This window comes from Lates calcarifer, linkage group LG16_LG22 (assembly GCF_001640805.2).
Source record: "Lates calcarifer isolate ASB-BC8 linkage group LG16_LG22, TLL_Latcal_v3, whole genome shotgun sequence".
Classification (NCBI taxonomy): domain Eukaryota; kingdom Metazoa; phylum Chordata; class Actinopteri; family Centropomidae; genus Lates; species Lates calcarifer.
Genome location: NC_066848.1, coordinates 4,212,507 through 4,227,890, shown reverse-complemented (window position 1 = coordinate 4,227,890; position 15,384 = coordinate 4,212,507). Strand labels below are relative to the sequence as shown.

The 15,384-nt window shown below is 40.6% G+C and overlaps 1 protein-coding gene across 3 annotated transcripts in view; it reads right to left on the bottom strand.

Annotated features, from left to right (window-relative positions):
• The window catches only part of macrod2 (mono-ADP ribosylhydrolase 2), a 380,118-nt gene that overhangs the window by 263,265 nt on the left and 101,469 nt on the right, over positions 1-15,384 (bottom strand). For all 3 annotated transcript variants that reach the window (XM_018667034.2, XM_018667033.2, XM_018667035.2), the window contains exon 4: positions 7,744-7,773. In XM_018667034.2, the coding sequence (XP_018522550.1) occupies positions 7,744-7,773 (30 nt within the window). The remainder of the gene's footprint in view (positions 1-7,743; positions 7,774-15,384) is intronic.

The following is a 15,384-nucleotide window of genomic DNA, read 5'->3' as shown; positions in this document are numbered from 1 at the left end:
CCTAATATATACTTTGCAAGAATTTCTCCACTGTGCAATCTAAGTAAACATTTTGAAAATAATAGGGTTTCTTATGATTGGTATATTGGCATGTCAGTCGTCTCTGAATCATTTGTGAGCATGTGGCTAAGCTCTCAGAGCCTCTTGTGATGTCCTTGTAGCAGCCTTGCCATGATTGGTGAGACTATGGGATAGGGTAGTGCCCTGCTAAGAACTGTCCCCGTCTGTCAGATCTCATCACTCCATCCTGCATTGCTGGGGGCAGCGGGACCAAAACTGACCACTGAGTCAACTGACAAGACAGCTCAGCATCCCGTTATCCCAGAATAAGAATCTCACACACACACACACACATACACACACACTCACTTTAAAATTCAGACAGACACACAGACATGCCTTCATGCGAGCAAATTCGTGCATAGTCAGGTTCACACTCACAGTCACTGGCATGCAGTCACATACACACAGATACTTGCATGCAAAAGAAAATGGACAGACCAAATGCACGATCTACCCCCAAAACAGCCACAATAAAGCCAGTGTTGGACACAAATGTGCTCTGACACTGGGGTTGGTAATGCTTTGAGTTGTCTAAAATCTCAACAACTGACCCAGAAATGCTGGTGCACAGAGCGATTGGGCGGTGGAAGGGGGGTCGTGTGATGCAATGTGGAAGAGAACTAAATTGACACTTTCTTGCCCACTTCTAGAGCCCTGTGGTGGTATTCTCACTTTACGTACAATGAGGGGAGACAGAATAAGGTGGCCAGTCCTTAAACTGGGGTGCCAGTCCTTTGTTGTACAAAAGCAAGTGAATAACTAACTGGTTGATATATATGTAAGGGTGCTGTGGGATTGAAGAATATCACTCTGTTTGTCCCCTGACTAAAATCAAAGGTCACGTTCATTTCCTTACAGAGAGAGCAGGAGAGAGAGCAGAAAACAGAGAGAGAGGCTACAGAGGTCAAACACAAAGGAAAACAAGCAGCTGCAATATGTTTACAACAGCAACCCTGAGGGAAGGGAAGGACCTGACTGCAATATCACATGTATTTATTTTTCCAACTAAATGATTCTGAGAAGTTAAGATGGCCGATTATGGCTGATAAGCAGAAAAATGAACATACTAGAACTTTCAAAACAACAGGAATTGCTTATATAAATTGTTTTATGATAATTTTTAAGACTTTGTAACAGGACAGTAAGCCAAAATGTTACAACACTCAGAGACTCAGCCTAGACCTAGCCTCAACTGCCTCGGGGCTTGGCTATTGCCCCAAGGTTTTGAGCTGCAGCTGGCAGGGCTAGCATTTCAAACTGATAAAGCTCCAGACTTTGTCCGTCCTCTGGTTCAATAAGCGATGGGAGAGATTCTAGAGAAGTGGACTCCTCCACCTCAAATGACCCCTTGGTGGCGAAAGGCATTGAGATTCTGTGTTGGTCTGAAAATTATACAGAAAATAGATGGGTAGGATACTGAGAATTTCTGGTGCAATTCTCCATCACAGATACAACCTCTTTCCCCCCCTCAGTTTCTTATATTTTTAAATTCACAACAAACTAAAAAAAAAGACTAAAAGCTGCATGTTTTAATATGTTTTAGAGCCTGAGCAAAAGAAAAAAATACATTTATCCAGTCAATAAGAGCCTTGTAGTCCGCTTGTGTTTTCAGAAATCAAAAGCACTTATCACTAATTCATTTAAATTATAGTGTTAAAAAAACTGTTTTACACATGCAGGAAAATACAGCTGTCAAGTACAATCAACAACAAACTAAAATACAATGTGCATTACACAGACACTTCCTAAAAGCTCTGAATTACACAAATATATACTCTAGAGTGGTTTCCAGGAAAATATCCATTTGATAGCAAAGCGTAACTGTTGTAACTGTCAGAGAAGTAAGAGTGTCTCTGTGTGGTCCTGGTTAGCCCCACAAAGCTTGCTACAACACAGCCAGACACAGAAGGCTCCATGCAGTTTGATATGCTGATATGTGTGCTGTTTAAACTTAGGTCCTTTCCCTCACCCACACTGCAGTGCTAGAGATCAAGTGATGCCGTCAACTAGCTAATGACATGACTGCCGCAGGCGACGGCCGGCAGCTTGATTTATACATAGGGACAGAGATGAATGATTCATAGGCTAAGAGAGGGATACCAGGACGTGTGGCAGCTATATGCCCCTCTCGCTCCCTCTTGCTTGCAGATACACACCTCTCCATAAATCCCTTGGAGCACTCTCTTATGTCTCATAAGCTCAGAATTACACAACTGACCAGTCCTGTTATCACTGTTCATAATCGTTCTCTCCCTCCTTTTGTTTCTACTTTTTTTTATAACTGTCCCTCTTCACTGACTCCCTGACCATTTCTTCTTCCCTTTCTATTATAATGCAATGCTAATCCTAAATATGGAACCCACTGTTGTAGGCTAAAATGAATGGCCTACTCATTCTGCATCAATTAGTCCATCCATCACTACTGATTGGAGGGGGGGGGGTGTTCATGGTGACTGTTCTCTGAGGTGGCAGGAGGGAGAAAGAGATGGCAATAGAGAGCACTTTCACGCTGAAATGCAATTTCCATCACTATTTGGGTACCGCAAACTGCTGTCCACCAGATGACCTTGTCTTGCTAATTTCAGTGGGATGCCCTCTAAATTACGTCATCTCAGTAATAATTGGGTGAAATGATCTGACAGCATGGGGTACTTCCCATATACTAATTTTTCAATATGATGACTGATGTTTCCCCTTAGCTATCCACAGAGATGTCATCATGACATAATTGTATACTGATGGTCAATTTTTACCACTTTCCATTAACAATGCAAGCAATATTATAGAACATACTATCATATTTCCTGCAAGACATTGAGTGAACTTTTGTTGATAAAACAATAAATACATCTACTTGCCAAAGATGCTTTCTTATATATTATGCAGTCACCATACTGGGTTACACATTAAGGGCAAGGCAACACTTGAATGGTAGCTTACAGTGCAGTGTTAATGCATAAACTCACTTAGAAGTGCACTACACTTGATGTGTAGCATTAAGTTGTTTTATAATTTTACTAAGTAAGTGCAATTTACAAAATTACTTCTCTGCTTATGCAAGAACAAGGCCAATTCAAATAAGGATTTTTTTATTTTAATTATTTAAATGAATATTACTGGCTCAAGCCACAGCAACGGCACTCCCATACTTGGATGGCACAATGAAAAGCAACCATGAAAAGTCCAATTGCAAATCCCTGGCATGAACACAACCTACTGAAATGAGATGTAAATATATTTACTTAAAATCACATATACAAAGCCAGGAAAAGAGAAAACAAATGTATGTATGCTGTGAGTTTACCTTGTATACAGTTCCTTGTAGCAGGGTTATTAAGAGGAGGACAGAGACACATTTATATTGATGCTGTCTCAAACACACTCAAAAAAGCACACACAAGGTGGACCTAGATTAGAGTGTCACTAACTGCCCGCTAAATATGAGGAGATAAATAAATCCCGAGGGAACTGTGCTGACTGAGGAATCTTTGCATTCAATTTATCATTTTACATTATTTAGGCTACTCCATGGGGAAATACACTATCTCTGTCATAAGTTATGCTAATGGCTGTTACTACCATCTGTGAACTGAGGACCATCAGTCAAGCATAGTGTGCAATCTATGAGTTATGAGAACAGTATGTCATCTTTGAGTGATTAATCATATAGGGGAGCTCTGGTGCTTCCAGAGAGCTGAGATGGCTGCAGCAGGGACATAAGGCCACCTAGCCTAAACCGTCACCCAACACTGTCCTATATCTCAACCTCCCCTCCCCCTGCACAGAGCACCATGCCCCGACCCCCTCCAATCTACTCAATAAACAAGCCTCGGGCAGGAGCCAGACAGAGGATAATGGTTCACCTGGAGGTGACAGGAAAAGAAAACAGAGCTCTTTGCATAACGAATGGCGACAGAGATAAGCACAGTGAAGCACTTAGGAATCTTGATAAAGGATTACCCAAATGTCCAAAACTGGATACATTTTCTTTTGTTAAGCATGGTGGAGCACTCTGTTGTAGGAAGTGCCTGTCCCACAGTTACTGTGTAGGTCTGCTGAAATTGCAGTGCTGATGTTGTGGTTTTGTGGTTAGATAAATTTACTATAGGCACCTCTTCTCACATTTCACACAAAGGTCACAGATAGGACATTATACTCCTTCTGTTAATTAGATTTCTAATTTACAAGCCTGTGTTCACGTCATTTTCTCAGCAGAGTCATGTCATTGTGACTCAACTACATCCAAGGATATCTTAAGTTGTAATGGAACATTAAGTACTATGTGAGCACCACTACAGCCATGCATAATCACAGCAAGCATAATTAATCCCATATATATGAATGTGTTGGTACTTGCTATGACTCACACCAGTGTTTAGGAAACTTATGAGAGAGGAGGGCTGGGGGCACACAGCGCTACAGCCTATGTTATGTAAGCAATGACAAAGGCTGGTGAGTTCAGTGAGCGTTAGCAGCCCATGGCTAAATTAGCTCAAGTCAGAACGTACAAAACAACCGTGCATGTGCCCTGCTGCTTGACTGGAGCAGAGAAAGGAGGCCCAACCTGAGAAGAACGATTTGTATGGGTGGTCTAGTTAAAGCCTAGTGCTAAATGGGCAATGGTTCTGGTTAGAATGCTAATGAGCCAATTCCCCTCCTGGATGGAGACATCAAAGGCAAGTGGAGCTCCCTCTCTCTGGCTACACAGGGCTTCATGGTATCATTACATGGCTCGGTGTGTGCTTGTATGCTTGTGTTTGTGTGTCTCAGTGGGTGTGTGAGAAACAGACAAATAGGGGGAAAGGAGAGACAGACAACACAATGTTTACATTTGGTCTATTCTTTTGGGACTGTGCCAGCATCCAGCCATGCTGTGACACACATCACACGAGCAACCTGGTACCATTCTTAATTACCCTCTATTCACAGAGGCCTCATTTAGCGTGCTATTATCAGAGATCATTGTTATTTCCCTCTATGTATGTATGGAATCCCAGTGAGACCAACATGTCTAACATAGATAACAATGCTATTTTCGTTAACCCCATTGTGTACATAATACTTGAGACATACAACCCAGAGAGAATTCCTATCAGTGATTTCTAAGGATTTAATAGAGCATCAGGGCATAACAATCTTTTCTAGGGTTTCTTTTGTCTCCATAACTAACACTAGGAATATGATCATGTGGTTTTTTTGGGGTACAGGACAAATCTCACCCAGGGCTTTAAATTCTCACTTATTTCCACCGTATTCACGCTACTGTGGCTGAAAGCCAACAAAAGATTACTTCTCTACTATGACCACATATATCACACTTGAATTAATGTATACGGAAAGGTGAAACTTTTCTCACAAAATATACCCACACATATAGTGGAGTAACAAAAAGTCCTAAAAGCCATGTAAAGTCAGGAGAACTTCCAAAAGTGTGTGGGTGGTAGACTAACTTTCCATACACAAAGACTTTGTCCAGTTTTCACAGACTGGCGGGAGGCCCACCTCCAGAGCTGCGAAAACTAAACATGGCTCAGGTGTGTGAGGCCAGCATGATGGATCATCCTGTTGTGAAGCTGCCCCTCTGCAGAGGCCTGAGAAGACAGCTGGGAGATAAGGAGGGCCCTGTATGAGAACACATCTCCTCTTCACATCGATCCTCGCCGCCACCAAGGCAGGAGGTCTTCACATGCCAAACCATAGATAGAGGTAGAGGGAGGGCCAGGGTGAGAAGAGAGAGAACAGTTTCGCAGGTTTAGCAGCAACCTTCGAGTGATAAAGACACGAAGATAAAACCCTTCTTGGCCCCATGCAGATAAAAGACAAACGGTGTAGAGCTTTGTTTTAGAGAAAAAAAATTCAGCACTCTGATAGATAAGTTATCTCTCCCCGATTATAATCATCTCCTCATTTTTAAGCGTGGCCAAAATAAGAAAAACAAGCTGCACAAGAATACACACAAGAAATAATAAAATAACAGAGATTTGTTGTGGTCATTATTAACACGAGAAAATGAGAGTCTAAACATTTTAAAGTTAATTGACCTTGTATCTTGTGCCAGTAACTTGGCAGGAATAGCATCGCTGGAAGTCAATTAAGAATGAAAGGAGGCTCTGCTCTCAAAAAAATGGCACTTGCTACAATTAGAATTCCTCTGGAGTTAATAAGCACAGCTGCAGGTCACAATCAACTGAAATGTTTTCTTGCAAAGTATGACATTAATTGACGCATAAGATCTCATGTTCCAGTGTTGCCAGCTGCAAATTCAACTACATTTTTGTTGTGGCTGTGTTGGAACGGAGCAGTCTGTAATTCCCTGACATCTATTATCAGTTGAAGAAGAACCTGGATCAATCATCAAGGCTGCGTGTTCAAAGATTCAGAGAACTATAAAAAGGTGATTTGCCACAAAATAACAATAATGAAAACATAATAGCAAAGAAAATTGCTTCTTGTATTTCTCTGTACGTGGCAAATCAATACTGAGAGTTGACTGCAGCAGAGATAGACACCAATCAGAAGGACAGTGTACCCCACTTTACAGGGCCTGGCTTGGTTATGGAGATGCATGTTCGTGACCTCTGACCTCAATCACAGAAGTTCTTTAGATGGTAGCGCGCTGAGGGCCTCTCCTTGTCATTGATTCAGACTGGGATGCTGCACCGCTATGCAACAATGGCTGGAAAGTTTGCAGTCTTAACCATGTATCAGACAAGATGAGGGCCACTCCAGGCTGCATGATTAGGTGTTCAACAGCTCTGTGTACACTCTAATGGACTCTATGCGCACTGAGCGGTTAACTACGCTGTGGCTTTGATGTTGCTCTCTGCCCATCCCTCGCCTCTGATTAGTTATATTTCATGCCAGGTGGTCACATCCTAATAAATAAATAAATAAATAAGTACAGAAAAAAGAGCAGCAGCAAAGTGAAATATTATTTCCTGACATACTGTTTTAGGTAAAAGCCACTTTCCAAAACTACTGTATGGAAGGACAGTGTGTTGTTTTGTGTATGTTTTATATTTGATAAGATGTATTAGATGTATTCGACAGATGAATCGGTCTGTACAGCTGAAGCTGTCAGGAGACAGTGACGCATTCAAAGTGACAGCCAGCACAGATGGATAAACAGATAAGGCTAAAGCAGTGACCTTATTTCATTGTCATACCATTCCCACATATCATCAAAAATTCTCCATTAGACTAGAAATTAACATTCCACATCTAACTGGGTGCGTTTTACCCCAACTCATCTTACCATAGTGAAGAACGATTATTTCAATCATGTCACTGTAAAAGTCAAATTCAGAAAAGAACAGTGGGATTGGGCAGTACCATTCTACTGGAGTTCCCTACCCATTATTCCCACACCATGGTTGGCTGCCTCAGATTTCCTCCGCTGCTTTGATGATAATGTTTTTCGGCAGGCCACTAAAGTAATGACCATCTCTGAGTGTGGCACAGTGCAAGGTTGCTCTGCACCACGCTCCAATGTTTTGGCCTTACGTTCAGCCACATTTAACACAGACACTTGAAACTAAATAGACACTAAGGTCTGCCATGAACCCACAGAAGACTACAGATGTGCCATATGCCAGATCTGATGAGTGCAACTTTAATTGCTTTAATATCAGAGGAACAAACAATGAGATGATATAATGAAAAACAAAGTCGCTCACTCACCTCCCCCTCCTCCCAGAAGACTGGAGTTTGCTGAAAAGAGGAAAAAATAAGTCAGTAAACTTCAAAGAGTAAGCAAATATGGATAATTCAGTTGAGTCAGCCATTTTTAGTTTGGATTCTTAAACTGCATAAGTCTGATTTTTTCATAAACACATTTTTGACTATCTAAACCCGAAGTCATAATTTATAAGGTGTGTCATATATATCACCTAGTGAATAGAGCTACTACTGACAAAAAGTCACTGAGATTGAGAAGAGAACACAGTGATTCATGAACACATTCAGTATGTTTTCACAGCACTAAAAAGAAAACTAGAGAAGTTTCTTTTATTGTCTTGCTTTGTTTTATTTTTGTGATCACAGCAGTAGCTGCGAGGGGGATTATATGGGGAAGAGATGAGGATAGTGTTGGTATAAAGTGCCAAGAAGAGCCTGAAATTGGCTCAAATGATTATGCAGTTATGTTACAAATTTTTATATCACTTTCTCAGCTAAATGTGTAATCACGCATTTGAATATCTGTGTCTAGCAGTACATGATTTAGCATTTTGATAGTAGCTTCCAACAACACCACAGTCATCCAATGATAACAAGTAACAAGAATATCATCCAATAGTTTGCTTATCACATCTCCAATAGACAGAAATGATCATTGTGTGTGGTGATGTTTTTCTTTCAATATTAAATTAACAAGTTGGCATCAAACGTGCGATTCAGTCAGCAGCTAATTTAAATATACTCTCCTTGGCAAATTTCTTCTTTGGCAATATGACAAAGGTTATGCTCAATAAAACATGTGGTTCATTAAAAACAATTAACAGTGGCCTGTAGTTTGAGACAGTTGTATCTACTGCTGTACAGCAGGGAAATACAGATTTCACCCAAGCTTTGTGGGGTATGGTTGTTTCTTAGAGAGACATATCAGACAAACTGATGGACATGAGCTGAGAGGAGCTCTTCAGCACAAGGCTTGCAATCGTACAGAGTGAGACTTAGTTCTCACATGTGACATAGATACGTAGAACACCCTCAGAGTAAAGCCTTGTTCGTTGTTATTCTCCTGTCAGCTTTAAGACAGTTTAGTTCACAAACACTCAACTGTACAGTTCATGTGCTCCAACATTAACCACAGTTTATCAGTTCAACAGAAGGTAACATCACACTGCTAAGTGGAGTGCATCATTAAAAATGGAACTATTTTCATTTTGCTCTATCTGTCAGTTAGAGACATCCACTGCACATAAGAGGAGAAAGATTAGAGAGGATTTAAAGTACATCTGTTAATTTGGTTACTACTGAAAGTAGGTAGCCTATGTGTTTGAAGTGAAGTTCATACAGAGGGCACTGGAAGAATCATACACTGCAACACACTTTTAATGATCTTCAGTTACAGCAATAGCATTGGCTATCATTAGCAGTGAACACTGCCCCATTAAAAGCTTATTATTTCTCAAAACCATTTTGGTGCACAAGCAACAGATAGTGGACATGTGGTATCAAGGAGGGCTCTCCAATCACAGCACAGTCCCGTGGCTATTATTATTTTTTGCCTGATTATGTGTAGAAGGGGACCTTCTGGAGTTCACTCAGTTTCCACACCTTTCTGTGGCACCATTATGGCTTTGCATTGTTCTCATTTGAGCACCACACATTTGAGTGGGCACAGGGACAAAGAAAGCTCTCCCACTGCAGAATCTGTTTCATCAAAGGGCTTTTGTTATGTATGTGTGTGTATGTGTGTGCACATACAGGATGAGCATAACATACACACACAAAAAACAACAACTCAAACAGGGGTGTACTGACAATCCACTGTCATGTTTACAATAGCACCTCTCCAGGTTTTTCTGTGATGAAAAAGATGATGATGCTCTCCCTGCTTTTGTTTAGCTCTGGAATCTGTCAGCTATCAACAGCAAGCACACAACTCAAATGTGCATCATGTCCAGAACAGCCTTTGGAAAGCATTTTGGAAATTTTTCTGTTCACATTTTTAAAACCATGGACCAATGTGGTGAAGATTTTGAGGCTTTATTACCACAGAAACCTTTCATTTGAAGGCAAATGCATAGAAACATGCAGTGTAAGACATGCCAAGCAGCAGTTTTAGTATGATGTAGATGTGTTAAGCTTGTTGTCATCTATTATCAGTACAATGAAAGTAGTAGTTTCAGAGCCAGTTCAAAGCAAGCTAATAGTATGCTAGTTTTCAGAAAAGTCTATCATCATTGTCTAGTCTCCTGGGGAGTCTTCCTATTCCTGAGCTATTAAAACACTGGGGTTTAATTACCTGACATTATGGAAATGCATACCTGAGGGGGGCGCTTCATTTACTCTACACCTAATCAGGGATTGGAGATGTGGTTGCTAATCAGTCTGACACAACTCTCCTGTGTGTGTATGTGTGTAAGGTGGGGTAGTGTAGTAGTGAACGGGGTAGTCTGGAGGTTGAGATGTTAGATGCTTTCTAACCACATGTGACTTGGTGTGATCACGGCAATTGCCCGCTGGGAGATGAAGAGCGTTCGACAGCTATCTCATCTCTGCGGTGGGTTTGATAAATATGGAAGTAGGGAGGGGGAAAAATGCTGCTTTATGCCTTTTCATTTCAGCTCTCCCTGCATCTTCTGCTTTAATGATCAGAATGTCATGACATATGTTTTGGCAGTTTATCTTTAAGCACACTGTGCCGCTTTTGCGCACAAAATATTCATAACATCAGCCCACAGTGATACATATCAAGGGAGATATTAAAATCCAAAAATGGTTGGGGACTTATTTTAACAATCTGTCTTCAAGCATGAGACAAATAAGAAACAGCTGTGAGAGGTACTAACCTATAGCAGAAGCACTACATTCTTGGTACCAAAGGTTGTGAGCTTATTCAGTATGACTTGCCTGAAAAGTGCTTCAATTATCCTGAGTGAAAATCAAAACAGAAATCCATATTTGGCCACATCCACCCAATGATGTATATTTTATAGTGTGTGTATTAATTATAAACTAGCTCTCCTTGCTGTTCATGCCTGCCCTGGGCTCAGTCTGGCTATCTTGTGGTGGATCAACACATTTCTGCCTTTAGGGAAACAGTGGGAGAGCCAACAATTAGTATTATCAGAAGACCATTATCTGTTTCTTCTACAGCGCCTACATGTGGAGTTGTCTCTTTGAATGCACGTTTAATGGGTTTTTGACTTTGCTAACTTCTTTCTAATGTCCGCCAGTGTGTGACCCCTAAAGAATTTCATGAATCAAATTTTCTTCAAGGACAGAACACACCACATCTCCACTTATAAAACAACTACAAGGATCCAAAATACTGCAGTGATTTTTGAGCTTTAATATTTCTTAGAACCTGAATATTTCTTGTAGTAGTAAAGATAAGCCTTGAAGGTTTGCAATGACCCAGTTAATGAGAAGAAAGAGCAAAGCCAAAGGAGTAGGGCATGACTTAGAGTTTGTCAGGAGTGCTGTTGAGAGTCGTCCCAGTAGTAACCACAACATGGGCCATAAATCTCAGTGGAGGGGCTCCCCAGACGCCCTGGAGATGGCAGGTCATTAGGAACTGCTGGTCCACAGCATTAGGGTGGCGCATCAAACACATGTCTGAACTGTCACTGTGGGAACACCCACTTCCTGTCTGCCCTTTGAACTCTTAACCCTCACAGCAACCTCCTATATCCCTCAGCCAATGGAAATGCAGTGAGGCTACTGCTGTATATTGTCAGTTAGAAAATATTGATAACAGAGCACTAGCCAGAGAGTGTGACAGGCACAGTTTATGAATCATGGCACTGCGTCAAGAAGCCGGCACAGACACAAACACAGTGAAAAGGAATGCTGAAACCACCTTCTTGTCTCAGTGTGACCATACATTTGCAGAGCATTCATAAAAGTGGCTTGTGTGCACTTCAGTGTGTAAGCCCTGTGTGTACAGGAGGCAGCGAGGCATGGATCTGGGTTGCGTGTTATGTGTCGTCAGCAGAGTCCTAGATCATGCAGTTAAATGGGAAGTGCTAGTGCATAACCACAAAACCTCAAGGCAGTAAACAGATCCACTGTCTACCTTCTGGTCCCTGCCGCCTTCAATGAACCCTTTAAATGCGCTCCTTCCAATACACACCCACCTTATCCTTAGCAGCCTCTCACATGCTTCTCAATAAGCTCAGAGGTTAATAGTGTACTCTGCTGTGACTCCAGGATAAAAGGTGGGGTACAGAAACTAATAAAAAAGTTTTATGGTTCAGGTTGCCTGCTCTGTTGCAAATAGATAGGTTGCTGAGTCAAAAAAAAATCTTGTTGCAATTTTTCAAATCAACCAGGGCTGCCACTGCAATATAATGCTACCAGCCTATCTGTGTCTGTAAATCTTACAGGTATTTTAGCAGGATTTTCAGTAAATATATCTGAGTGAATTTTACTGTGATGTGGATGATCTTTGCTGTGTTGTATAGCAACTGTATGGTGCTTTATATCAGCAGATTTCAGTATCACTCACTGCTGCTTTTGAAGCATCGTACCTGTCCATAAAGACAAAATTCTGATTTCACAAAACTGTCCCAAGTAAAAGCACAAAGTAGGTCAACAGAGCTGCTCTTTGTTTGCAAGTCATACCTTTTTTTCTTTTATTATTCTGCTTTAATTAGAACTCACATTCACAGCTAATTTGACAGGCGCAAATTAGCATCTACTACACAATGAACTGCAAATAGAAGGCCTGTTCAGAGAAACAAAAAGACGATCATTTGTAGACTTGGTTGACACTTAGATGGTCATTAGATGTTCCTCTTCACAGTGTTCTGATGTCTAACATGTCAGCTCTGAATGTCGATGTTCAAAGAGTCAGTGGAGTGAAAGACTTTGGCAAATTCTTTTTGAGTGGAATAATGTGCTGCTCCACACACAGGCACTTTTCCACTTCACCAGCGCCACTAACAAGCATTGCTACTGCCTGTGCACACACAGACACAGCATCACATGCATAAGTGTGCACATGCACACTTACACAACTCAACACAACTGGAAATATTCAGGCTAGGGTTTGATATCTAGAGCAACCGATCTCATGTCTGTGGAACTCTGTGTTAAATCGAGGCAATTCTAACCTTTCACGATGGGGGCTCCTTTTTCTTTTAGTAGCTGCCGAAATTCACACAAATACAAATAAAACTTAAAGAGCCACCAGTTGTGGGATGAGAGAAGAGAGGCAACAGTGGTATTTCTTATTTGTGGCACATTAAAAATGCATGCTACACCACACATGCTGCCTTGCCTGATAATACTGGTTGGCATTTTTGTTCTTTATAGCTTGTAGTGGTCCCTGAGGAGCCTGACTGAGCCAGACAAACTTGTGGTAGAGTTGGTGCGATCCCAGCAGCAAATTCACACAAAAAAAGCCTAAAGCCTGACTCGTGTTTCATGTGGGATAAAATGCAGGGGTGTCAAAATGATGCAACTGTGGCTGAAACAAGTAAGCAAGATTGTGTTCCACACAATAACTATCAAAGCATTTTCTCCATATTGACACCAAGTATTAAATGAAATATTTATCACATTCCACTGACATGACTTAATTTTCCAATGTCAGTGGTAAGGGGACTACAAGGAACAAGGGACAAAATGACTGTGGAATAATTATATGGAGCTTGTAAATCAAGAGAAGTGTGAAAGTATAAATCTTAAAGTTTACAGCAAACAAATGGAATTTGGCATTTCAGCAATGGAAAAATTGTGGGTTTGCAACCAAAAAGAAACACTATATTTTGCTTTAATATCTAGTGTATGAAGGTTGAGCAGCTAGAATTTCAGAGCCTCCTACTACTACCTATTACCATCTTGACAGGTTCTAATATTTTGGTTGTCACATAGTCTGGTAGTTTAATCTGTATGCGTAAGAAAATGTGAGTGTTCACATAATGTGAATTCTACTGTTTTAATCTATTTTAAGTACTTGTTTTCATAAACTTGCAAGTTGTTTCTGTTTCTTCTTCTCTATTTTAGAAAACTCTTAAATGGAGTTGCACTATGTTCGCCAGCAGAACATACCACATTTAATTTAATTTAGAGTATACTGCAAGCCTTATATCCCCCATCTTCCACCCCAGCTTACAGTCATTTACAGTGTTTTTCTGCTTTCAAAACCTTTAAGGGGACAGTGCTGCAAACCTTTTTTCCCATTCATTAGATCGTTATGTTAAATTGATTTGGTGTGGGAAATATAACGCAGGTCTCATTTCTCATGTGTATTGATACTCTGTCAGCGTCAAGCACAAACAAAATATCCATTAAGTTGCATGATGGGTTGAACTTTCAGCTGCTCTGTAGTATTTTAAGTTCAACCTATTAAAAGCTCATCTCACTCCAAGGTGCAGTTGATGACTGTGAAATTTCTTGTTATTTTCACTGCAGAATACCATGGCTTGTGTGTTACCATACCAGCCTCAGCTGTGTGGATTTGTTGGTATGTGAAACAGCGTTTGACTTGTGACACTGTCACTATGCTTTGCCATATACTTGTTTTATGTCTAAAAAACCAAGGCTTAAATGATTAAAATCAATGCAGTAAGAGTAATGTGAATTCTATTTTGGTTTGATTTAACTTATTACAATATCAGAAGACTGTAGGTGGCCTCTTAAACATATTCATATTTCTAACAGTACTTGTCATATGCTGTTGATGCTTAGAATTATGTTGTTTTTGCAGCTTCTTTCAAGAACTATAGCAGTAGTGTTATGATGTCTGAATGTATCAATGTGACAACAGGCTGGTGTCACAGTGATTAATCCCTTTCCTCCGCAGGCTTGTCACCTTCATAACAAAGCAACAATACCAGATGCCAAAGCCAGCCCACACGTCTATTGTTATAATTACCTGACCTTCAAATCCACATTAATGAGCCCAGGATGATCCCATTCTCTTTCATCATTTGGCTTCCAAGCCCTCCTTTTATCTAACAAGGTCACCTTTCACAACACTGCTTCTCCCTGAAATACACATCCCCCTCATAAATATACATCTACCTGCATCTGCTCAACCCCCAAACCTGAGAAGGAAGCTTGGAGAAATTACAAGAAAATAAAGCTGTGGGTGGGCTCCGCAAAGCACAAGTTTGTATTTCTTCTGAAGTTGACACCAAGGGAAAGTCAATGCCACCAAAGTTAGACACAGAAAACAACTTTCTAACAACTGAAGTGTTACTTAATAATTGTTTTCAACACTAAAGACACCATCTAAGAACAAGAAGGACAAAGACTCAATGCAAGGGCTCTGAAGGCAGGATGCTGGGGCACAGTGGAGAGAGCAGGGTTCATTAATGAAGTTGTTTCGATCCATTCCCACTATTTTAATCACAAACACGCTGTGGTTGTCACAACAACAGAAAAATATCTGCGGTTTGTGAGAAAACCACAAACACAATCTCAGAAAAACAACACATTCAATTATTTATTTGCTCTATTATATTTCAACCACACTGAGACACTAGGACTAAAGCTGAGTTTAGAGAATCTGGAAATGTGGAACTGAGTTCCACATGTTATTAATAAAGACAGGGTGTTGAGAGCCCTGCAAAGAAATGCCTGACAACTTAAATGATAATATGAAATAATGTCTGCCGGAGATAGCAAGTGCCACAAATATCC